The sequence below is a fragment of the Nyctibius grandis genome, chromosome 2 (genome assembly GCF_013368605.1).
Source record: "Nyctibius grandis isolate bNycGra1 chromosome 2, bNycGra1.pri, whole genome shotgun sequence".
Lineage (NCBI taxonomy): Eukaryota > Metazoa > Chordata > Aves > Nyctibiiformes > Nyctibiidae > Nyctibius > Nyctibius grandis.
Genome location: NC_090659.1, coordinates 34406130 through 34431411, shown reverse-complemented (window position 1 = coordinate 34431411; position 25282 = coordinate 34406130). Strand labels below are relative to the sequence as shown.

Below are 25282 nucleotides of genomic sequence, written 5' to 3'. Positions count from 1 at the left end.
TAGGTGAAGAAGCATGTTCTCCAAAAGACCTTTCATTAAGAAGCAAATGGGAAAACTGCAGGTCAGAGAAGTCTTTATATGGGTATGGCCAACTGTGATGGGAAGAAAGGAGGTCTAGATATTAAAGGCCCTTTAAGACTATTATTTTTTTTAAAATAATGTATTATATCTAAACTCCTGTGATAATTTCTGCTACCATCATCTGTTGTCATGATGCATGCTGTTTTTACACTTCTGTTTTCAGGGGCGATTTATTGAACCCAGCTTGCAAAGGTGCAGTAAGACTGAATGTGAAGAGCCTCCTTTCAACTATGTGGTTCAAATGAACAACAAATTACTGTTGGATATTAGACGCTACCTCAGAAAATACTATAATGTAAGTATCCAGAAAGTATTCTGCTGTATGAAGTGAGTTTTCTAAGTGGTGCTGAGTTTTTAGTGACTGTCATGTTACATTTTTTTGTGTGTGTAGTCCAAGGTAATAACATGCAACATCAAACCCCAGCTTTATGAAAATAAAACAATGAATTAATGATTTAAAATGCTAATTTAGAATGTTTGTTTTCTCAGTTCAGTCTCAAGTCAAGATAGCCAGATGTATTTAAATTTCTGTAACTATGTGTGTCAGCATTATTACAGCTGTAGTAGCTCTCTGTTTTCCAGATTTTTAGATGAAAAAGTACAGAGAATTGATTATCTTAATGCTTTTGAGAAAAATCTATGAAGCCTATCAAATATGCAGATATCAGTTTCTCATGTAATTGAAATCTTATTCTCTTTCTGCAATCCAAATTGATGTATATTGTCTTACATTGTGAAAAGGAAAAATGTGTGTAGCTGTGGAAAAGTTCTTTGAAGGACGATAGGAAGGGAAATACTATGAATCTTCATAACAATTGGGAGGGGAAAAAAGAGTAGAAAGATGATTAGTTAATTAATTTGATCTCATTCTCTTTTTAGGAGGCAGTGCAAGAAACCCAAAATGCCAACGGTAGTGGTTGCCTTTGTATGGCATTGTGCAAAAAGAAATGTGTAGTATTTGAAATTCCCGTGTTTGCACTGTCTGAAGTGGTGACTGGTTAGGAAAAAAACTACCATGATTTTTAAATTATATCGATATGTTTTGCATCTCTAATATGCTGGAAGTGTCACATTTTGTGAATTGGCAGCTAGCCATTTTGGTCAAATTTTCATAGATCTTCCCACCCTATTGCCTGCCTGCCTTTTTTGGTTGTCCAGCGTTGCCTGTTTTCACACCTTTCAGGACAGACATCAATTTTGAAGGCACCCATAACCTTTGGGTACTCATATATGTTTGATATACTCAAAAACGTAAACTGATTTTGAAAATTTGGCCTGTAAATGAATGGCTTACCTAATTCGTGGTGTGTTTTCTATTTTTGCAGACAGCAGCTACAATGCTAAGAATTATCATTATAGTTTAATACGAGGTGTGCATTTTATGTTATCTTTCTTTTGTATTAGTTCTTATTACAGTTGTAGGTAAGTGGTTTCTAAGCTCTTTTCTGGAAGTGTGATAATTTTGTAATGTATAAATACTTCTTTTGGAGGTCTTTGCATCAAAAGGAGAACAGAACTCTCTTAGAGTATTTAGATTCAGGCAGTATTTAACAAGGTAGATCGTTCCTTTTCATTAAAGGTAGATGACTTGGACAGGTGAAGTTACCAAAATGCAAGATCTCACATTACTTTATTGCAAAGTCCACCTAGCTACAAAATTGTCATTCAATTAATATTACTACACATATTATATTATATTATATTATATTATATTATATTATATTATATTATATTATATTATACAATGTGTTATTAAATAATATGTCAAATTAATATGTTTACACAGACTGCTTTTGTATAAAAGATGCTTCTGATTAACTTTTTTAGATTTAATATATTTGCATTATGATAATACGCAATGCCATTTCAAGCATATAAAGTGCAAAAAGTGCATAAGATGTGCAATAGTAAACTTGATGAATGAAGGTAGATACATTTAAGGGCAGGAATAATTCTTATTACTGATAAGAACAAAAAGTAGTGTAATATTTTATTCTATTCTTTTTTTTTTTTAAGACCAAGCTGTGAACCAAACTGTGAAATGTTTGAATATTGAACATTGCAATTTGCTTGCATTGTATTGTAATCTATTAAGTGTCTTACTACGTGGCATATAGGACAATGAAGTGTCCTTCAAAAGGAATTTATTTTTCCTTGTAAGTAAAAGCTTTATAAACTCGGTTATAATTTTAGTACTGAGAATTTACTTTTAACCTGGTTAGCTATGATAATAAGGTTTAAAACTACTTTTTCCCTGTGGAATACATTCAGACTCTGGAAATGCAACATTATTTTATTGCAAAAAGTAATTTCCAAATTGCACAACAATTTTCATTTAGAAAAATGGCTTTCCACAGACTTGGGCAAGTAAACTTTTTGTCCTGTTAGCTCTTAGAAAAGCAGATGCTGTGAAGTTTAGTTTTTTCCTTTCATCAAGTACTTGTAGTGACTGTATAACAGCTGGAGTTCAGATTGATGAAATGGGTGTTTGCACTAATATATATAATCCTATAAGCTATAAATACACACCCAGAAGTAGTATGGCAAAGAACTGTCAGAACAAAACATTTGATGAAACTTTGAGACACTTATTTAAGTCTCCTGTTGTAGTGGTTGCATCTGAAAGGTGCAGAAATACCAATTTAAAATAGACAAATAATATTGTCTAACTCTGTCACTCCATTGATTTTTATTTTTTTGTTTTAGATATTACTGTTGTTTGTGTGCTGGTCAAATGACACATGATACAAAAACATAAAAGGCGAAAATGAATTCTTTAACCTTTAAAATAATGAGCTACCTTTTATGAAGACAGCCCTATCAGGGGTTTCGGCCTGATCCACAGCTCGCTGAAATGAATAAGCTTACTTTTTTTCAGTGAGCTTTGAATCAGATTTTTTTAAAGTGTTTAGGATCATTGCATGCTGTTTCCTTTAGTCTGTTGAAATGCTTTTATATGTCGCTGTGTAAATTTAGGGGTGGCGGGGAGTGCTATAAAATCTAGAAGTGGAAAAATCTACTTGCCCTTGTTGGCACATGAAGCTGATAAATAAATAAATACACTGGTGGTATACTTTTTTCTTTAAAAAGATGCAAATGTAAGTGTGTAAACAGAATTTTGTAAGCCTCCTACAACCCCATTGTTTTTGTAAATTACTCACCTTTATATAAAATTTTCTGTTTCCACAATCATTTTTTGCCATTAAACATTGAAATGTTTTGTAGTGGTCTTCCAAAACATATCTATCATTGCTCCAGTATTTCTGGATTTCCTAATGGTATTAACAATATCAATTTTTATAATCTTACTCCTAACTGTAAATATATCTCAAGCACATGCAAAGAAATGCATTATTCTATGAGAGATTGATCCTGTTGTGTGCTTTTTCTTTTTTTTTTTTTTTTTTTTAATTCTGCTTCAGAAGAGCAAATAGATGAAAAGAGAGAGAAACGCTAGCTAATCTAAATTGGGAAATGAAGAGGGCTTTTTTAAGCATGAAAATTTCATCATCTTGTCAGCTGGCAGAATGCCTGCTGTGTGGATTCACAAAGGCTAAGAATTACACTTTCATGAAATTTTCCTCACTAACTGCCCTGGTTAATTTGAAAGATAACCCACTGTTCTAATTCATTCCTCAATTGGGCGGTGCAGGTTTTATCTTTGATCTGACAAAGCATTTGTGTTAATCGTTTTGGCCCTCTACTAGACACTCTTGGGATTGTGCTTTTACAATAAATGTGTCTGTGATAGCTCTTTAGTCTATTATACTTACAATAGATCCATAGAACTGGTAATTAATTCTGTACTGCTTTGGAAATGGGGAAGAATAGGTGTAGCTCTGTCAAGTGCTGCTGGGAAGTTTGTTTAGCTAGTTCATTTTTGAAGTGTTACCCTCAGCCATCAATGAAACATCCATGCTAGGGAATGGGTGAAAGCTGAAATATGCAAGCATAAATGGAAAAACTGCCCAACTTCTATGCATAAGGAGAGTGTCATTTCATTTGTAAGTGGATCTAATTATTATGATGGAAACTGTTTTGTGTTTCCCACTAGAATATTCAACTGTTCATTTTTGAGCGCTCGGCAAATAAATGCCAACTCTTAGATCCCCTTTTAAAAAGCCCTATAAAAATCAGCATTCACATCCATAAAATGAATCCCATATCTTACTCAGCTGTTGAGGTGTTCGTTTTGCCAACTAAAAAGAACTGAATAAAAGAACTCAGCATGCTGTATATGCCATTTGAGCAGTAGCAAAATTCATACTGAATTGGTTGGACCGAAGTTCAACAAAGGCAAGTGTAGAGTCCTGCACCTTGGGAGGAATAACCCCATGCACCGGTACAGGTTGGGGGCTGATCTACTGAAGAGCAGCTCTGCAGAGAAGGACCTGGGTGTTCTGGTGGACAAGTTCACCATGAGCCAGCAATGTGCCCTTGTGGCCAGGAAGGCCAATGGTATCCTGGGGTGCATTAGGAAGAGTGTGGCCAACGAGTCAAGGGAGGTTATCCTACCTCTCTACACGGCCCTGGTGAGGCTGCATCTGGAGTACTGTGTGCAGTTCTGGGCCCCCCAGTTCAAGAAAGATAAGGAATTACTGGAGAGAGTACAGCGAAGGGCTACAGAGATGATCAAAGGACTGGAGCATCTCTCTTATGAGGAGAGGCTGAGAGAGCTGGGTCTGTTCAGCTTGGAGAAGAGAAGACTGAGAGGGGATCTTATCAACGCTTACAAATACCTTAGGGGTGGGTGTCAAGAGGAGGGGACCAGACTCTTCTCAGTGGTGCCCAGTGACAGGACAAGGAGCAATGGGCACAAGCTGAAACATGGGAAGTTCCATCTGAATATGAGGAGGAACTTCTTTACTTTGAGGGTGGCAGAGCACTGGAACAGGCTGCCCAGGGAGGTTGTGAAGTCTCCTCCTCTGGAGATATTCAAAACCCACCTGGACGTGACCCTGTGCAACACGCTCTAGGTGAACCTGCTTTGGCAGGGGGTTGGACTAGATGATCTCCAGAGGTCCCTTCCAACCCTTAACCATTCTGTGATTCTGTGTGACCGGGAAGCTGTTGTCCCTGAAGTAGCAGGTTTTTAGTCTTGTTTTTAAATATACACCTGTGGTATTATTAGTAGTATATTTATAGGCTAAAACCTGTTTTTATATAGATGCTCTTTATATGCTGTCTAGTTAGTAGTGCTGTCTTTATATCTTTTTATGTTTTTCAAAATGCATAAAATGATGCAAACTTTAAAAAGGATTAAAAAATTACTGAAGAAATCTTGGTCCAACCTGTATTGCACTGTTTTTGTTATACAATCTTTTTCTACTGGACCACTGTAACCCACAGGCAGAAGTGAGTTTGAAGGCTATTGAACACTGCTAAATAACTTTATACTGTTCAGCTGTGAAAATTCAGTGTTCAATAGCCCTCAAAATTTCTCATTTCTTACCCGTGGTGGGGTGGTCTACTGCCTGCACATTAGGTTGCAGTATAAAAGCATGTTGGTACAGTTTTCAAGATCTTTGAATTATTATTTTTTTTGTGTATATATATATATTGCTGTTCTGACTATTGTATATATGTTCCTGTGGTTTGCATTAGTATTTTGTACACTTAAAAAGGTAAAAGATTTATAAACAAGATAATGTTATAACAGGCAACAGCGTTCACACAGGTTTTGGGATTGCATGGCATATTCGCTTAAGAGAACAAAGATGACAGGGCTTGTGGTGAACCTGGAATCTCCCACACTGCAATCTAGTGTATTGCCAACAACCCACAGTGTGTACACCACATGAACAGGTGAAAATATGATTGTAGATGACGGTGATGACTTTTGTAATCATGTCCTCGCAACAGTTATGTATTGAAAGCTTTTTTTGTTTGGTGGGTGGGTATGGCTAAGAAGTTTCTTCGGCGTGAGGGAAAGGTGCTTAGTAGCAGCAGTAGTACAGTATTTTATTTGTCATTGTACTAATAGTACTAGAGGTATATGGACATGTGATGAAGAGCAGTTGGGGCCAGAAAATAAAAAGAATTGTGACACCAGCTGATGTGGTGGGCACAATCAGATAGCTAGAATCTGCCATCAAATTAACTCCAGTAATTATTTTGAGTTCTTCATGTTTGTATGGAAATAGGTTTCTGAGTCTTTTCCAAGTTTGAACTTGTATCACTGTCATTTTGGTTTATACATACAGAAACAGAGACATTTATTTTTAGTACTGAAAGCTTCCAAGTCAAGGCAGAATGAAAAGCAATTGGAATGAAAGATAAAAGATAAATGTGATTCCATTCACAGTTTACTGGGGACCTGAGAGAGGAAAGGGAGGCTGCCACCAGATATCAAGCATTTTCTCCGCCCCTCCCCACTAGCGTTTTCTGATTCTTTCCTGGATTGAAGTTGACAAACAGTTTGTATTTGGAATTATGTTTTGGTTAACCAGGAGGAAATTGGAAATATCTTTGATTATTGAACAGAGCAGTCACTGTTCTACCGTATGAAGACATTATACATCTGTCTTTGCTGATGTAATTTATGTTTATTGAATAGTAAAAGATAACCCTTTGGTCACCATGTGTAGCGCATTTTGGGGATGAATAGGTAGTTATTTGTCGCAGCACTCATAGCATCTATTAACTGGAATTGATTCACTGTTACTGCAACTTCTCCATGATCTGCCCTGTAAAGGAATTGTTTGTTTTAGACTTACAGCATCAATATGATTTTTAGTGAAGTGTTTCAAAGTAATGATCGATATGTCTTTACAAAAGCTTTAACTCTCTTTATTGGATTTTATTAGCCATGATGGACATGCATCCATCTTACTGATGGTCGAGTGAGACTGTGACTTTCTGCACTCAGAATTTTAGCTGCTGAGAATGACTGAACATCAGCAAAGGAGTAGTATCTGCTGTTGATTCTTCCTAGTGTTTAGTCCACAGTCTGGTACCTTGCCAGAGAAGACTTAATGACACTAGGTATCTCTCTCAGCTCATTGCAGAAAAGTCTCCCCAGGCTGGCAACTGTGTGGAACAGGTTCTAAGAAATGGGGGTTGCTTCAATAGAGTAACATTAACTTTGTAATTTCCTCTGTAGGTAGAACACAGGAATGTAAGGGCTTATTATCACAATAATTTATCTGCTTAGGCTTATAAATGGCAGTATTGTGAAGATCGTGTTACAGGAAGCGTGCCCAGAGGTAAATATGGTCACGGTTATGATTGCCACCAAGTGTGTAATGTTTACCTAGATGATTGAATCACTCATCTAATAACAAGATGTTGCTGTCTTCAGAGGATTACAGAAAGCACTGTCTTTGAACGTACTCTGTTGGAACCGATCTGTTGCCCTAGTTGAAGCAATGATGGATTTTGGCAACACTTGGAGAGCATGTTTGTGCTGCAGTATGGAGATATGGTTGCGGCTCTGCGTATCTGATCTGGCTTTAAACTGACTACAAAGTATGTAGTGTTGGTGTACCAGTAGCAGTATTTGTTATGGGATTCTGTAGGCAAGAATTTAAATTTTTGGGCAAATCTGTGCAGCCTATGGAGAGGTCTGCCCCAACTGCATTACTAATAGTGCCTGAGCAGGCTACTTTGAGAGAGAGTGAGCAAATGTGCCCTCCTTTGAACACCTTGGATTGATGGAAGTGCTGTGGGTGCTGTATAGCTTTGTAGGATTTGCTTCTTCTGAGAGTATTTTAATAACAAATCATGAATCACAAGAGGATTTATGAGAAATCACTGGTCTTGAAAGGATCAGTGTTCATCTTTTTACAGTAGAGCGCTCCATTTTAAATCTCTTTAGGTTTTTCTTACGTTCAATTTGAATTTTTGATAGAAAAGGATCCCACTAGTTTCTAATGAGAGACATTACAAGAAGCAGAAGTCCAGCTAAACTAATTAAGGCTTAAAGTAAGTTTTAAAACCACCAGTTCTCATGGAATTTTGATACAGTTAATGCCTTATACTATAATAACTTGGAACAACAAATTATTGAAATATCAAGCCAGATTATTTCTATATTATTCTACAGAAGCTTTTAGTAGAGAACACATTGTAACCAGCTTGCTAGGAGATGACACAAGTCAACAAGGTCTGTTGGCCTTGAATACTTGATGCTGGTTGATGTATGCATAACCAGCAGTGCTTAGACTACGTTTTCGCTGGACGTGGTTCTTTTCACAAGGATAAGTTTGTTTGACGTTCATGACCTAAAAATGATGTGATTATCAGAAATGTTTTCTTAGAAGTTACTGATAATACAGAAATCCATGGTCCAACACTGATTTTAGGAAGTGAAAATTACTTGCTTTAAGCTTTTTTTTAAAAAAACTAAAGTGGGTCCATCTGTAGTAATTCAGAGTTGAATGGGCATATAAAAGAACAAACTATGGACCGTTTTATAATAATTGCAAGAAATCTAAGTTACCTATCCTAAAGTTTCTTAGTCTTTATTATGAACCTGCCTTCAGCTTTAAGAGAAAGCTTAAAATAAGTTTTATAACATTTGGCAAACTAGAATATTTTTGATGCAGTTAGTTTGTTTTGTAAACATTTTTGTTTGATGGTCTCTTTCATAGTTCACGTTCCTGAAGATTATTGAATAAGAAGATCATGCGTGTTGGAAGGCGACAGAGGGCATACACAAAAAAACTTCATCTATGTTTTCCTCCGCATGCTTTTCCTTGGCATAGTGGGAATGGGTCTCGCAGGTGTTTATTTTTTCCAACCCTTAGACGTCAAAAGAATTATTTTCATTTTCTGGTTTAAAGCAGTTAAAATTGTCAAAAAATATTTCCAGTAATGTTTAGTCACTGCTCTATTTCTTGGTAAAATACTCTTAGAAAAATTAAATAAGGTGTTCCTCAACATAAGTGATTCCCGTATTCAAAATCTCATCATACAGAAGCTTTGTAGTTAGAAGGTTATTTCAAAAACTTATATTCAACTTAATTTAAACAGCTGTTTAACTGTTAATCTAAACTCCTCTGCCTTTGTGTCTTCATTCATGTACCTAGGGATGGGGAAGGCAACCCCCTAGCTGAATGAGACTTCTAGGGAGTTATTAATTTTTCTTTTACAGTGGCCAAGAGAAGTCTAAGCAGCACCAGAGATAACGCAACAAATTGTCTATAAGATTTCCTATATCCTATGAGACGCCGGGGTCAATTCTAGCAGCCTGTGCTGTGTTAGAGTTCACTTTTGTTGCTCCTTTTGACTCATGAAACCTGTACCCCTACAGGTTTGTCTAAGAGAAACAGTTTTAAGAGCCAGTGAAGTTTTGGATCATCTGAGATTAAAAAGAGATATTACTTCATTTCGAGTGAGAATGTTCTCATCTGCAGGAAGAAATGGTAAAATAGCATTACATTAGACATGGCTTCATAAAAGGGTTTTTCATTTGCTTCACTGTGTCTTGTTAGAAGTCAAGGTCTGGTAAGTGCTACACAGTCTCTGTTTTCTACAGAGTGCCAGTATTTCCTTCAGTGGATATTTGCAAGGGGATTATCACAGAATCACAGAATGTTAGGGATTGGAAGGGACCTCGAAAGATCATCTAGTCCAGTCCCCCTGCCGGAGCAGGATTGCCTAGACCATATCACACAGGAACGCGTCCAGGCGGGTTTTGAATGTCTCCAGAGAAGGAGACTCCACAACCTCTCTGGGCAGCCTGTTCCAGTGTTCGGTCACCCTCACCGTAAAGAAGTTTTTCCTCATATTTATGTGGAACCTCCTGTGTTCCAGCTTGCACCCATTGCCCCTTGTCCTGTCAAGGGATGTCACTGAGAAGAGCCTGGCTCCATCCTCATGACACTTGCCCTTTACATATTTATAAACATTAATGAGGTCACCCCTCAGTCTCCTCTTCTCTAAGGTAACGAGACCCAGCTCCCTCAGCCTCTCCTCATAAGGGAGATGTTCCACTCCCTTAATCATCTTCGTGGCTCTGCGCTGGACTCTCTCTAGCAGTTCCCTGTCCTTCTTGAACTGAGGGGCCCAGAACTGGACATTTTATTTTTTTTTTAATCCTCAGGCATTAAGAAAATAACTGCTTTGTATGCCTACTTTGGGAGATAGTATGATTTGAGTGCAGAACCTTATTCCAATGTCTAGTCAGACAGGAAAGCAGGGCTCCAAAGCAGGTGTTGGCCCATATGTAGCATCCTATGTGTAGGTCTCTGTAAAGAGTCCTTAAAGCTTATCAGTCAGGTTGGCTAGATTTGTCTTCAGATTATTTTTCATTAAATGGCATCTACTGATGGACTTTACTCCTACTTTTTACTGAACATTAGTTACTCTTATTACTTTTATTCATATGAACATTTTTTTTGTACTGTCTTTTTTTTTTTGCCTGTGCTTTAGTCCCGTGTGTTTTGTGATGGTACACTGTTTTAAAGGCCCTTCTATTGCTAAAGATGAACCTCCCCTCCCTATTTCCATGCCATGCTGAAGGTTATTGTCTCTTCAGTCTGCCCACAACTGCAGCATCCTGTAAGGCGGGAGGGTGGGGGGGAAAGCTGAGTAATCCTGCTAAAACTGTTAAAGCAGCTAAATGACAGTCGTCTTCACTTTCTTCCATCTCAAGAGTTTCAGCTATCCAGGTATCTTCTACCTAGTAGATTGTGTTAGGCTTTCAATCCACAAATGTATAAGAGAAACATTTCTGAGTTTTTCCAAAGGTATACCAGGTTTCTACATGAAAATTAAGGCTGTGCAGAATTTGACAAGTAGATGTTTTCCTTTTCTCCTGAACAAAATCATTATCTTTGTAAGTGGCATCTGCAAGGGAGGCATCAAAAATCCACAACTATCAGTAAAGATCTCCAGATAGAAATGTTTAGGCAGTGACTAAGCTCATTCCATCTAAAAATATAAATCTCAGTTTCAGAATTGTAGCAGATACTCCAAATGTCTTGCGTCTTAATCTTCAACCTCCTATGGAACAGTATAAACAAAATGTTGATGCTTGAAGATCGGTTTGTTTTTTATACTGACCAGAAAAAAGTACTTCTTTTTGTCTTGTCTTTTTCTTTCTGTATTGGTGGCTACAGCTCAAATGTGTAAAACAAGAAAGTATGAACTCCCAAATGGATTTCTTTAATTAGTACATTCACTCAACAACAATATCATCCGAGAGATTTATTTAACTGGGATTTTTCCTGTGTTCTTTTTTCCTTTATCACTTGTCACACCCTGTCTTTGAAGATTACAGGCAAGCACAGGTTGGAGAGAATTTTTGTAATAATATGCTTTCTTTTCCTAATGAAAATATGGTCAGCATAGCAATATTCTTCCTTTTCCCCTCATTTGATGGAAGTTTCTGTATTAATGCTTCCGTTTGGATTATGTATATTTTTAATGTCTTTTTTTTTTTAAGATGTTTGCATTAGCAACACTTAATTTCTGCACTCTGCCATGGATGTGAAGTATTTAGCATTGTGCATATTTTACAGTTGGTATGTCTTAATTATTGTTTAAATTTTTAGAAGTCACTGGATTTGGAAGAATTATCTGAAAGGACAAAATAGGAGGTGGAGTCAAGTGGAAGTGTATCCTCATCAACTCTGCAGTCAGCCCCCATTCCTTTGAGTGCAAGGCAACCCAGCTGTGAGGATTGCTGGCCACACTCTCATCAGTGAGAGAAGGGGGAGGGGTGGGGGGAAGAGAGAGAGAGAAAATTAGCAAGACAAAATTCCTCTCTATCAATCCTGTCTTTACACAAATTCAGACTTCTGAGTTCCCATACGTGAGAGTGTAACTTAATTTCCAAATTACATGATGAAAGCACATCTGTCCCAAAATTAATACCTCTTGAGAATATCATAATTGTATATACTGAAAATAATTAGTATCTGTAATTTGCAAGTCATAAATGTCTAATTTTTAGTGAAGTTGTTTGTTTCCATTTAAGATAAATTCTCAATTTAATATCCAAAGCAACATTCGACTATACTACAAAGGGGCCCGAATTGTTTTAAAACAGAGAACCCCCTCACCCCCCAAAATACAAAGGCACAAAATGGTATATGCTGAATTCTGTTGCAGAATGTAACATTAGATTTTTGCAAGAACTTTGTAATTACTGTAATAAGTTTTATTGGATAATACATATTTTTTCTCATACTGAGGCAATTCATACTGGGTGACCTTGCAATAGAACTAGCAGATACCAAGCTACCCATTCATATGACCACCTATCAAGCACAAAGATGGAATGTAGAATTTGAATTTAGTAGAATTTATCTTTTTATGTATGTGTGCATGTACATATATATGTGTATGAATAATGACATTAAGATTAATACAGCTACTTAGAAATATTAGATTTGTCTTCCAGTAGTTCATGCAGTGTTGGTGATGCTTTTTCACACTATTCTTTAGTGTTTGCATGTCGCTTTTATGCTTCTTTGAAGGAAGCAATTAAACAAATTCCACTTCCCTCTACCTCTCTTTTTTCTTTTTGTGATAAGGGATCGGTATTTATACTGTCTTGTTCCTTGAATGGGGTGTCTTTTGGGGATCACCTTGTTAGGTTTTTGAGAATTTTTTTTTAACCCAATCAGTGAAGTAGCAATAATGGAGTAAACTGAATTGTGATACAGTCCTTGAGAGAGTTTCCTGGCTGATTAAACATAAAGTAGTTTTGGAATTGAACACCCCTTCTCCCTCCCCAACCCCGTAAGTGAAAGAGACTTAAATACCTTGAAGGGAATTCATAATTAAAAATTCTGTATGATCTGACTTGTCTTTGGAGACTTCCTAATAAGAGTGAGTCAGACATCTTAAGGAGTTAGAATTAACAATATAAGCATATATTATCTGCCAAGAAATGGTCAGGGATTACTCCAAAGTCTTATTTTCAACATTTTCTGGTGAGTGCAATTGTGAAGGGCTTCACGAGGCTAGTGGCAAGATGCCACTGAGTAATCAGGTGTCATTCAGAAAAAAGCTTGAGTAGCAAATACCTATTTGAGGAGCATCTGAGATTGTAGTGAAAATAAGGAAAATTATCTAGGAGCAATTACAAGCTTTCATAATGGGAAGTACATTTAGTGTCTATATGAATTAAACCGGTGCCTTTCTAGACACAGATCTCTGCATGAGAAGCCAGCATCATAACCAAGGCTTAGTCTCTCATATTGATGGAGTCGGTGTGATTACAGGCCAGTTCTTTTTCTAGAAAAAAGGCACCTAGACAGATCTTTTTCCTTCCCCTTCTCTCCACTGTTATCCTAATTGCAGGTAACTCTTTAGCTACAAGTTTTTCCACTTTCTCTTTAGTATCTAGTGGTGAGACATTAAACTGTCTGGAAGGGATCAAACATGATACAGCACTAGGAGGCTGTTAAAAACTGGTTTTCAGTAGGAAGGACCTTCAGGGTCAAGAAGAGAGGCAGCATGACATCCTTACAATAAACAAACAGATTAGTGAAAGAAAATGCAAGATGGACCTCGCCCACTGTCTGTGGTAGTTTCTTCATATTAATTCTAGCAGACTTCATTAGTTGTTTTTAGGACATTCCAACTATCTCTGAATAGCGATATTAACAACGGAGTTTTGCTTTTTATGTTTCTTTAGTGTTTTGGAATTCATAGGGCACCCTTCAACTTTGGAACTGGTATGTTGGAGCATTGTCCTGCCTACAGAAGGTGATGGAGTAGATGTTTGGAAAATGTCATTCCTAGAGGTTAGAAACATGATAAACTTTAAAGTGTGCCTTCTGTTCTGCCCCTCACTTGAGGACTGTCTGCCAAAAACTGAGGAATAAGCTATCTGCTGGTGTACAAAGCGCTGCAAGAATCTAGTCTTGATGCTGGAAGCATTAAGGGTAAATGTCCATCCATCTTTAGGCAGTTCCTGTAACTTTTGGCATTTACAAAATTTAGGTAATGGCATATAAGATAATTCCAGTTTCCGGTATTAAATCTTCAATGATCTCCACCAGTGGTCTGAATGAAAATAGATACTACCTGGAATAATCCGTACCCTCAATAATGAGTACTTAATGTAACATCATCTTTCTCTAGAGAAAATGTTGTCTTCCTCAATGGCTTCCACTCAGATTTCTGGAACGGAAGCAAAACTGGCCCTACCTGCTTGTTTCCTTGTTCAACCTGCAAAGATGTTGGCATTCAGTACCGATGAAGCAGAGAAGCTTTCTGGGGCACCAAAATATCAAGACTGAAGTCACAGTACAGTAGAGATTTATTTTCTCCTTGTACTAAGCTTTTTCAGCTTCTGTTAGTGTTGTCCTTGTGAAGAGAGCGCTGAACACAAAACAGTACTGGATGGAGAGAGTCTGAAGCAGAACAGAATTGTTCCAAAGCAGGGAGCTTTTTGGGAATGAGATGACAGTGTTGGTCTGAGACTAACCTGTTCACCTCCAATAAAGAGATGAGGACCACCAAGAAGTGTCAAATCTTTCACTTCCATGGCAGGGCAGTGGATGAATGAGCCTGGGAACTCTGAAAGATGCCTTTTTGATCTCATCCTGTTGCTTTACTTGAACATTACTTTCGGTTACGTCAGGAGAGATTTTCAGGTGAGATTTCCTAGTTTAGGAAAAAGGGTGGATTTTGGTGTTCTTTTCTTCCCTTCTCCCTCAGGGCTTATGACAGGAAAAAACGTAAATCCTTAAGTTAGGCAAGTGAATCATTAAATTGCAGGTTATTTTGTCACAGAAAACTGACTCCACAGATAACTGTCCAGTTGATTGGAGAAAAAAAGGGGACCTGCTGCCAGAGGAGAAAGCCATTGGACTGTCTTTCAGTGTTTTACTAAAATATTCCTTTCATATTTATTACTAGGCAGATACTTCAGATACTTTGTTTGCAGGCGATCTTAAAAGGGGTGCCAAAACAGTAATCTAACTTAAGGTTTTAAAAAAAAAAGATTACACTCTACTCTCTTGCCACTGCTTTATCATTTTGAAGATTTGACTTTTGTTACTGAAAGAACAAAAATATACTGCGAGCTATGGATTCATAGGAGGAAACAAATGGCTTTTTCTGACATATCGGCTTACATGGGTTAGGAAAGAAGCTGCACAAAGACTCCCTTTGGATTATAGAAGTTGTTGAAAAATGTGAAAGTGTTACACATTTAATGAGTATGTCTGAGGACTTTTTGGGCCAAAGTCCATCAGTTTTTTCAGAAGAAACCTGAAAAAAATTTGTCCAGTTGGATAAAGCTGTTTTACCTTTATGAGATACTGGCACACCTTGACCATAATAGTGGCTGTTTCTCCTGGTTTTCTTTTTTTCCCCCCCTCCTGTCTTCTTTCACAGAGGTAAACAAATTCCTTTATTCCCCTTTCTGTTCTGTATTGTTGCTTTTCGTACTGAATGCTCGCTAGAGATCTTCCATACCTTTCTGTTTCTAGAGGTGTGCATCAACAATAGCTGCTGTCTCCACATACCCTTTTTTTCTGAGGGCAAAATTATATATACTGAACCTAATAATCAACCTTATTCTCAAACATTTAAGGATATGTAATAATAGTTTTTCATTATTATGGCTATTGCTTAAAAAGTTTGATTTTTAAGACTGTTCTTCTGATCAGGAACGTAGTAAGATAATTCTTCCAGCTGCTCAGAAAGTTAGGAAGTTACTGGAAAGTAGTTAAATGGGAGAAAAATCTTGTCTAGTTTCCAGAGTACAAGACATCTACTTCAATGAAATTGTGCTTAATACTCAGATGTTAGCTGTTATAGGAGGTGTTTCTTACTGAAGAATTACATCGTTGCGTTGCCTAAAGGAGAATGTAGACACTAGTCTTCATGTTTCTTTCTAGTTACAGAATCACAGAATCAACCAGGTTGGAAGAGACCTCAGGGATCATAGAGTCCAACTGTTGCCCTGACACCACCCTGTCAACTAGACCATGACACTAAGTGCCATGTCCAGTCTTTTCTTAAACACATCCAGAGTTGGTGACTCCACCACCTCCATGGGCAGCCCATTCCAATGTCTAATAACCCTTTCTGTAAAGAAATTCTTCCTGATGTCCAACCTGAACCTCCCCTGGCGAAGCTTGAGGCTATGTCCTCTTGTCCTATCGCTAGTTGCCTGGGAGAAGAGGCCAACTCCCACTTCACTACAACCTCCCTTCAGGTAGTTGTAGACTGCAATAAGGTCACCTCTGAGCCTCCTCTTCTCCAGGCTAAACAACCCCAACTCCCTCAGCCGTTCCTCATAGGTCAGACCCTCCAGAGCCTTCACCAGCTTGGTTGCCCTCCTCTGGACTCGCTCCAACACCTCAACATCTTTCTTGAAGTGCGGGGCCCAGAACTGAACACAGTACTCAAGATGCGACCTCACCAGTGCCGAGTAGAGAGGGACGATCACTTCCCTAGACCAGCTGGCTACACTATTCCTAATAGAGGCCAGGATGCCATTGGCCTTCTTGGCCACCTGGGCACACTGCTGGCTCATGTTTAGCCGGCTGTCGATCAGCACCCCCAGGTCTCTTTCCACCGGGCCGCTTTCTAACCACTCTTCCCCCAGCCTGTAGCGCTGCATGGGGTTGTTGTGGCCAAAGTGTAAGACCCGGCACTTGTTCTTGTTGAACCTCATGCCGTTGGTCTCGGCCCATCTATCTAACCTCTCCAAATCCCTCTGTAGGGCCTTCCTACCCTCCAGCAGATCGACACTGCCACCCAGCTTGGTGTCATCTGCAAATTTGCTGAGGGTGCACTCAATCCCTACGTCTAGATCATCTATAAAGATATTGAACAGCGCCGGCCCCAGAACTGAGCCCTGGGGAACACCGCTAGTGACCGGCCGCCAGCTGGACTTTGCCCCATTCACCACCACTCTCTGGGCTCGGCCATCCAGCCAGTTTTTAACCCATCGAAGAGTCCACCCATCCAAGCCCCGGGCAGCCAGTTTGTCCAGGAGGATGCTGTGGGAGACAGTGTCGAATGCCTTACTGAAGTCTAGATAGACTACATCCACAGCCCTGCCCTCATCTACTAAGCGGGTCACTTTGTCATAGAAGGAGACCAGGTTGGTCGAACAGGACCTGCCTTTCATGAATCCATGTTGTTTGTTGGGGTTTTTTTAACACAGCAACAATTTTTTTTTTAGGGCAAAGTTCTGTTAAAGCTATCAGATTATAAAAGCTCTGAAGCTCTGCTACTTCTTCAGAGAGCCTTGGGGCCATCCTTGGATATTTAATTGCTTTTACGTCTTTCGCAAGCGAAAGACAAGAATGTGCTTTCCTTGAACTTAACAGTTTGGGCAATTTTCTGTAATCCAGTAAATACAAATTGTACCCTGATTATCCATCTATGTCTGTCAAGCAAATTTTAATGGATGAATGAATGAGTCAAATCCTATGCATGGCAATATATAAATATGCAAAATATGGGTCTAATTACAAGGCTGCTGAATTTACACAAGGTCAGGTAAACAAAGCACTGTGTAATGATTATTAATTGTTAATAATGCCTTTCGGAAAACACATTTCTGCTCTGAACACCTAACATTTTTGCCTTTTTAGTTACAGGAAACAGCCAAATTGATCGGCTGTTAGAAAAAACAAAAGGCATGATTTTCTCTTCTCTTTCTTGAATCTCACCTCCGTAATTGCTGATTATTTCTGAGCAGTGGGAAAGATAGTGTTCTGAAAAATAAAAGTACATTCAACAGTTATGCATGAAAGTTCCACAATAAAAATTGAATAAATTCATAAACATTCATTCATTTAATAATTAATAACTTGATTAACAGATAACTTTTTTCCTCGTAAGGTAATACTAGGATCATAGCAGCTCCTATGATCTGTTGCCCTATGTGTTGAAGAAGAGCCATTTTTTTTTCTGTTTCATAGTTATCCTTTGAAACTGTTTTTAATTTTTTAGAAGTACTCACTCTGTCTTGCCTTCGTGTTGCCCTTTCCTTCACCCTCATCCACATACTTTTTAAACTTACCTGTCTTTTCTCTTGTCTCTTTTGGTCCACTGTAAATGTTTGCCATGTGGCTGTAAGACAGAGGAATTTGAAGGAAAGGAGAGAAACAAGGCTGAAATACAATGAGAATACAAGGTTTCATTGTTAAAGGAAATTAAACAAAATTAGCAGATATAAGTTGACTTTCTTGGCCAGTTATATATTATTATGTTGGGTTGTAAAGTTGTATGAACAAACAGTTAATTTGGACAGGAATTGAGTGAGGGAGGTTGCAGGTAGAAAAACCTATCTATAATCATTTCGTAGTTGTGCCTGAAATTTTTCTGGTTTTTTGCAAGTACAGTCCTCTCCCGTTGCAAACTGTGCAGCAGCCCTAACTTTCTTTCAGGAGTACCACTTGCTTTCTATAGCACTGCCGCAATCCTAAAATAACATATTCTGAAGACAAAACAAGTTTAAACCTCGTGAGGAATTAAATACTTATGTTTGGTTTAAATATTGAGAAAAATGTTCAGTCTTTTATGCTTGTTAGGTCATTGCAGCCCAAAAACATAGACTGGTTAAGTATTAACCTATGAACAAAGGAGTTTTATTTAATAAAGGGATGTGCCCAGTGTAGTATTGGTCTCTGATATTAGCTGGACACTTAATGATTCAGGGAACTCCCTCAAAGACAAATTTTTTCAGTGAAACTTTTTGTAGGAGATACAAGTTCCTAGTTAGAGGCTGACTTTTCTGTTAAAACTGGAAGTATTTTCACCTGTATGTGTGCACAAGTCTACTGCAGGTAGAGCTTCTGTATGGCACTTTGTGGCAGGGAGTTCCAAAGGCTATTTGATAGTGTTTAAAATATTTCTGTTTTTCACTGCTGTGGTTCTGTCATCTTTTCAGCTTTGCTGAAATTCTATTTTGAATTGCGAAGAAAGGTAAACAAAACAACAAGTTTATCATCTGTATACTTCATTGTCCATATTTCTAGGCTTTCTCTTGTCAACTTCTGTTTTCATTGACTGTCTTTTACACTCCTTTTATTCCTCTTTTGCCATGAGAGTGGTGGCAAAACTAAATATCAGCAGGCACTGATGTTCACTGATGTGAACTGTGGTTTTGATGGGTACACAAAGGCTGTAGCTATTTATCAAAATCCTTTTCATCTTCTGTGTTTCTCAATATTCAAACATAGAATTGCTTAATGTAGATTTTTTTTTTTTAGCACTGCAGATGATCAAACTTATGGCAGCTACTGTATTAAACACATATCAACTTCTATAAATCCTGAGAATTTGTAATAAAAATCTTTCTTTTAACTAATCAAAATCTACCTTGTTTGTGATACATATATTTACTTTTTGTAACATGCTTGTGGTCCCTCTCAGGCGGCTTTTCTTTATTTTCAAATGTTAGTAGAAAGTGATGTAATTTCACTGTATCTGGTATGTTTATAACCACTGAAAAAAATTATTGTATCATACCTTTTTGTATTTGTAGAGCTGGTTTTGTTGCTGTTCTTTGCATTGGTTTCTTTTATCTGGTTTTAGTGATGTGCCTAGGATTGTAGACAGCATTTCAAGCGAGGCCTCTCTGCTGCCTTTATACAGAGAAATGATTACTTTTAGTCCTTTGTTCAATTTTTTTTCTGCTTCTTTCTTCTCATTCACTTTTCCTTTTGATTAGTGTATTATTTTAGCATAATTTTTGCCTTTCAGCTTCAGTCTCTCACTGGGAGCTAACGTTTATCATTCTCGCATCTCTCCTGCCTCCCTCCCTCCCCGATATGGCCAGTATTATCCGTGCTGTTTTTTATATTTATGCTCTTTTATAACTTTGTATTTATCTGTTGCATTTCTGAATCTTCCCTATTTTCCACTCTAACAAGAACTTCTTCCAATTTGTATGTAACTGTCACCTAAAGAGTTTCTACTGTTGATTGTTTTGGCTCTGAACAGGAAACCTGGGTGGTAAACAGCCTTATAAGCTTAGCAGCAGCTAAACTTTTCCATCTTCCAACAAGAGGAGCTCTCAATTCTGATATAAATTATTTGTCTTTTCTCCTACGTCAGTCTTAAAGTAAGTCTGGATTCTTGCTAGCAAATTGAATTTGTTTGGGTCAAGCTGACCTCCATGTGAGATCCCAGAAGTTTTGTTGTTTTGGGTTTTTGCAGGCATCTAGTTCTTACTTTTCTAATATCTCTCTTTTATAACATGAAACTAATACCAGTAGGTAGCCTCTGTTTAGCTTGGTTTTGTTATTTTCTGTAAATTATTTAAATGATCACTGTCTTCACTGTTTTAAAAGTACCTATGAGTGTTCACATGTCCTGAAGTTTGGTAATTTAGAATTATTCTTTATTTTACAACTGTGGTACTACAAACAAAAGAAAGTGTGACTACATAATTTGATCACTTGGACCAGCCTTGGGGCAATTTCTGCTACTAGTTGGTTTTTGGAGTTTGAGTGGATTTTTTTTTTTCACTAATTTCAGTAAAGTATATGGTGCATTGTTACTAATATATTTTTATTTTATTCCCCTTTAACTTCTATGCATATTGATAAGTTCAGTCTATTTTGCAAACACTTACTAATGCTGTAATATGTTTTCCCATATTTCCCTTCTCAAATTTTTACTTTTATTGGTTGAAGATTCAATTGAGAAATGTGTTTAGAACCCTGCTTTCTGTGGTAATCATAGAAGTCAGTGGGAAGACAAGAAAATTGTATTGAAAGAAATTGTGTGCGTGTGTGTTTTGTGTTTCAGCATAGATTATCTCTGCCAAAATAATAGCTGTCATTTTGTTCTTGTTATATTAGTGGCCTGTAGCTTACTACTACCCCTTTTGCCTTGCTTTTGTCCATTCGTCTATTTGTGAGTAGAAAAAAAAAATTGTGAAGGGCCATAATTTGAGGGCTTTATTATGCTAATAAAATCAATATTTTGTTATCTATTTAAATTAAATATTCCAAGATAGTGACCCCACTCTACCCTAGTATCAAAGCTGCAAACCTTAACATTCGATGACTTTGAAACTTGAGTTCTGTTTAGAATTTCATGTCATGCCTGTCGCAGGAGAAAAAGATGGAAAATGTATACGCTGAGCCTATAGGACTTCCTGCAGTGCTTATTAATCCTTTATGGATCATTTGAAATGTTTCTAGTTTATTTAAGCTTTGCTGCTTGTATCAGATTGTTCCTGCAAAAAAAAAAGAAAAAGTGATCATGCTTTGAATTTTTAAAAATGATCTCACTTTCAAGCAAAAGCACTTTTATGCTCCATTAGAGTTGAATTTGCCAAACTCTTACATCGCATTAACACAAGCTTTACTGGATAGATAAACGTGTTGTTCAAAGACTGACTAGAACTTTACCAAACTGCATATTAATATTTTGTTGTCTCACAATTTTTGTCTTGAATATTTTCTTCATGCAAATAGAGGGGAGAGACTAAATTATTTCATTAAGAAACTGTGCAGCACAGTTTTAATCTCTTAAAACAGGGTAGAAAATAGGAAAATCAAATTCAATAGTTCAGTATAAGACTGGAGAGTCTGGTAAAACTCCTACGTGTGCTGTCTTTTGTGAAGAAGCATTCAAAGTTTATATACATAATTGGGGCTCTGCTTTTTGTGTTTTGCTACTGTTTTCAAAATAGTTGATGGAGTTGTAGAATAAATGCATTATGATTTTTAGCTTGTAAAAAAAAAAAAGCTCTGAATCCACAGGCAGGAGATGAAAACTCTGGGTAAACTTATCTTGGTGGCAAATTAAGTACTAGTCTCCAAATGGAATCCACTAGCACAGGGGTGAGCTTGCCATTGAATTCACTGCACTTCACAGGAATACAGAGGCCAGCAGGTCCCTTCACAGGAGTGATCTGAAGGTTGAAACATCCATGTTTTCTGTTTTCTGGGGTCCTTTCCTCTCAAAATATATTTTTCTTTGTTTAATTAGTAATTATATTTATGGGATGTTGTGTTGTCATTGTAAGTACTGCTTTCAGAGAGCTTTTTAGTTGTTGTGTTTATCAGTTAGACCAAGATCTTTATAATAAAGTAGATATTATATCTTCTAGTTTTACTATTTCCATAATATTTTAATATGCTGTCTGCTCACAATAATGTAATGTTTTTCAGGCATGGGTTATATGAAGTTTCTGCCTTAAAAATAAGTAACTTCACAGCAAAATGGAAAATTGTTTGTTGCTAGTCTCCAGAAAGTCTCTTGTAAGAAGTCACATTCAATACTAGAATCTTAGCTTGTTTCTTCAGTTTCTGTTATTTCTTGTGTTTCATAACATAGGAGAATAGTTTAATATCAATATGAAGTAAAAACACCTTTTATATGTTTATATGCTTTTACAAAATGCTTATTACCATAGTAACTGAGGGAGCCTATCAGGTCAGTATATTTCTTTAAATGTTTCTAAAACATATGTAGAGTATTCTCCAAATATTACACCAGAAAATTTAAGTCTCTGTTTTTTTGAGGAGCCACAGACTTCTTGAGTGCCCATACCAGTACATTATCTCTGTGTGTGATCATTATTCCATTAAAAAAACAAAGCTCAAAACCAGAGGAAAAAAAAGGCAACATAACTATTTGAAGTATCAGCTTAAACTTTCAGACACTTTGTTTTTATATGGATGTGTGATCTGACTTGAATTTCAGTCAAAGGAAATTCAAAAAAGACAATTTTAATTTATATATATGCGTGTGTGTGAGTGGATGTGTGTCATGTATGTAAATACATATATATACCACTTATATATCTGATGAAATCTGGGAAACAACTGGATTTTTTTTTTTCCTGAAAGTACAGACTAAATACTCTGATTGGTTCCTAGTGTTTGCTTTAATTTTCTTGCCCACCTTTCCCATTCTCTGACCTCTCTTATTTGTCTCTATTGCTGTCTTCTTGAGTTTTGATAAGTTAATAATGCCTGAGTTGTGCTAAAGCTAATTTAAAAGAAAAAAACCCTTCAAAACACTGTAACGTGAGTGAAAGCATTGTCATATGTTGTAGAAGTTCCTGGCTTGGAATAGATGTGTCTAGTTTAAGATAGGTATTTGAGGAGAGAAAGATTTAATTCATAAAGATCAGAGGTAACTAATCAGAGAAGTCAAGGTAAATTATTCTTGTTAAAAATACTGGATGATAAGGGATTGTCATAGATGTCTTCGTTTTGCCACAGATTACTCCTTCTAAAGATAATGGTCTTCATCAGCATATATGAATGGTATAGCAGTCTTTCCCTGTAGTACTTAAGCAACTGTATTGGCCAAGGTGGACTTTGATCTTACGTATTTCTTGTCATGCAGGATGAGAAGAGAGCTTCTACCAAAACCTTCTCTGTGTTCCCCGACTTTACATCTGTAAACCAAATCATGCCAACCAGCCCAAAGGGCTGCTGCTGATAATATGAGGTGGGATGGGAGAGGCAAAAGAGGGGGGTGACTTGCAGTTGGAGTTTTTTTGGTTGTTTTGGTTTTCACTAATGATGTTTTCTTTTAGTAAATTAACATGTTTCCCAAGAAAGTCTTCAGCTGTCATATGGAGCTTTAATATTTTGGTTTTGTTTTCTCCCAGGCCCAAATATCTGAAACTTGTGTACTATCTTGGTTATATTCGACTTTGTTTCTCCCTTAAGTAGTTCTGCCATCATTCAGAGTGTCATGCATTAACTCCTGTTAGTTCCCATCTGTGACGTTAATAGTCATAAGTTAATATCTCAAATAGTAATAAGTTAATAACTGAAAAAGGTGGACACCATTCTTAGGACTGGATACAGTGTTTCTCAGGCAGCATATGCTGCTATCCTGCATCTGGTCACTGGGCATTCATCAGCACTAAACTTCTACAGTGGCAAAAGCCATAATAAACTAACATTCACTGAAATTAATTTTCAAGGGAAAGATTTTGTTTCCATTATCTAACACCCCCAAGGCTTTCCTGACAGTGACTTACTATAAGCAACAAACATCAAGTAGCTCTGACTACTTCAGCATGAATTATAGTCAATTCTGAAGGCTGTGGAGAATTGGATAAACATGGAGAATTGTACTGGGGTTTTTACTGATACCAACGTTAACTAACCAATATGGCTACCCATTCATTCATTTTAACGTCTAGCTTAGTTTGTATCAAAACAAAAATTCATGGCTTGTATCCTCTCCACATCTAAAATAATTTCCAAACAAATTATCATAGAATCATAGAGGGATTTAGGGTGAAAGGGGCCTCAAAAGGTTGCCTGGTCCAGTTCTTCACTTCAAGGAGGGCTATTTTTGAAACTAAATCCAACTTCAGAGTTGCTCAGGACCTTGTCCAGCCATGTTTTTCCTCACATTCTTGGCCTGGTCTTCCTGAAGATCTTGTAGCTGTCCATCACAGCACTCCATCATTCGCTGTCCCACCTGCTACATCTCTGCAGTCACCATGAGGTCATAGGTTTCTAAGACTGTGTGTGGACTTCTAATTCCTCCTGCTTGTTCCCTGCGCTGCATGTCTTTGTGTAGAGGCATTTGAGATGGGCTCTCAGTTGTGTGCTGCCTTCAAGAGGAATGTGGGAGCTTCCCCATCATGCTGTCCCCTCGGTGTTTCCTCACTCACTGCTCCTTGTACTGTGACTTCTCTTCAGGCTTTGGTCACCATCCCCAAAAGACCTAGCTTAAAGTCCTCCTTGTTGGGTTGGCAAGCCTGATGGAAAAACTGCTGTTCCTCTGCTTTGGCAGATGGATCTTATCACTTCCCACCTTGTTACTGAGGAGAGGCAAAGGATCGGTTCACTTGACACTGCCTCACACAGCCCAGGATGCCATTGACCTTCTTTGCCACAACGGCATGTTGCTTACTGATGTTTAATTTGGTATCCGCCAGTTTTGTGTCATCAGCAAACTTGCTGAGGCTACACTCTGCCCTATCATCCAGATCATTAATGAAGATGTTGAACAGGACTGTACCCCTGGGCTACACTGCTACTTACTGGCCTCCAACTAGACTTTGTTATACTGATCACCACCCTCTGGGCCCAGATGTTAAGCCAGTTTTCAATTCACCATGTTTTTGCAACCACTGGCTCATATTATCCCTTTCTTCTATAGATTTAAGTACCCTGTGTCACCTACACTTTTCTCCCATGAATATACTTACACATTCTGATGAAGTCACCTCTCAGTCTTCTTTTTTGATGGTAAGAGACTGCTCTTCAACATCTATTGCTGTTATGTGTTTTTTCAAGGCCTTGAAACATTGTTTTTGGCTCTTTAGCGTACCAGTTAT

The 25282-nt window shown here is 37.6% G+C and overlaps 1 protein-coding gene across 1 annotated transcript in view; it reads left to right on the top strand.

Annotated features, from left to right (window-relative positions):
* Nucleotides 1-25282, top strand: part of POLA1 (DNA polymerase alpha 1, catalytic subunit) — a 216212-nt gene that overhangs the window by 97494 nt on the left and 93436 nt on the right. Inside the window, exon 34 of the mRNA XM_068420791.1 lies at nt 245-376. Within this exon, the coding sequence (XP_068276892.1) occupies nt 245-376 (132 nt within the window). The remainder of the gene's footprint in view (nt 1-244; nt 377-25282) is intronic.